Source organism: Borostomias antarcticus (assembly GCF_949987555.1).
Source record: "Borostomias antarcticus genome assembly, chromosome: 8".
NCBI lineage: Eukaryota > Metazoa > Chordata > Actinopteri > Stomiiformes > Stomiidae > Borostomias > Borostomias antarcticus.
In genome coordinates, this window is record NC_140241.1 from 29,520,899 (window position 1) to 29,522,086 (window position 1,188).

At 52.1% G+C, this 1,188-nt stretch overlaps 1 protein-coding gene across 1 annotated transcript; it reads right to left on the reverse strand.

Moving 5' to 3' along the window:
• Positions 1–311: 311 nt before the first annotated feature.
• LOC311312038 (myosin light chain 3) lies at positions 312–923 on the reverse strand (the record flags this gene model as incomplete). The annotated part of the gene is made up of 1 exon (XM_084441895.1): positions 312–923. One exon carries the CDS (start codon positions 921–923, stop codon positions 312–314), a length of 612 nt encoding a protein of 203 aa, XP_084298021.1.
• Positions 924–1,188: the final 265 nt, after the last annotated feature.

The window sequence follows — 1,188 nt, forward strand, 5'->3', positions numbered from 1 at the left end:
AAGTTTGAGGCAGTTTATAATCAGATTTGTTTTATTTATGGCATCCATGATGTTCATGCCTTTGGTATGTCATCAGCATCTCATTATAACGGGTTGTCTATCACTGTACATTGTTGAATTGAGGGAAATTCTAAAAGGTCTCAACACATTATTGAGCATGTTTCTTGCTACTTTCGACAACAAACACATTGAACTGAAATACTTGGTGAAATACACCTCACCACTAAAGTGGCCATGATATTCATGAGACAAAGTAGGATCCGGAGGAATGGGAAAACAGAAGCAATTTAAAGTCCTAATGGAGGTCCAGTTCACCCAGAGAGGATGTGCTTGACGAAGGAGGCGTAGTTGATGCATCCATTGGCGTCCTCCTGCCCGGCCATCAGTCTGTCCACCTCATCCTCCGTCATCCTCTCTCCCAGGGTGGCCAGCACATGCCGCAGTTCCGCCCCCATGATGGTGCCGTTGCCCTCCTTGTCAAAGACTCTCAGGCCTTCCACAAAGTCCTCAAAATTGCCCTGGTCCTTGGAGCGGGAGATGTGCTGCAGCATGGGCAGGAAGGTCTCGAAGTCCACCAGCTTGCTGCTCATGTCTTCTGGCCGAGGCTTGCCCAGGACCTTCAGGACGTCTGCGTTGGTGGGGTTCTGGCCCAGCGCCCGCATCACATCCCCACATTGGGCGAACGTGATCTTCATCTCCCCCTTGGGCGTGCGATCGAACAGAGTGAAGGCCTCCTTGAACTCCTCTATCTGGTCGGAGCTGTACTCGAGGGTGATGTTCTTGGGGTCGAAGTCGGGCTCCTTGGGAACCTCGGGCTCGGGCTCTGGGGTCGGTGCCGGTTTAGCAGCCGCCGGCGCTGCTTCTTTCTTGGGCTCGGGCTTTTTGGGCTCGGGCTTCTTCGCTTCCACCTTCTTGGGGGCCATGATGCTAGACGTTGGAGGTTCCAAGGTAGTGACTTGATCCTATGTGGTCAGGGTGAAAAGAGTCAGAGGGAGGGAGGTGGTGAGTACTCAGCACAGATGGCCAGTGGATCTTCTAAAGCTTTTATATCTGTGTGGCTGGGGAGGGTGGATGGGGCAGCTAAACAGGTCCTATGGCACACTATAAAAGGAAGAAACCTGAAATAGATCGGACCCATCGGTGAGGTCACAATGAAGCATTGTTCTCAGCTGCTATCATGTGGCCGAC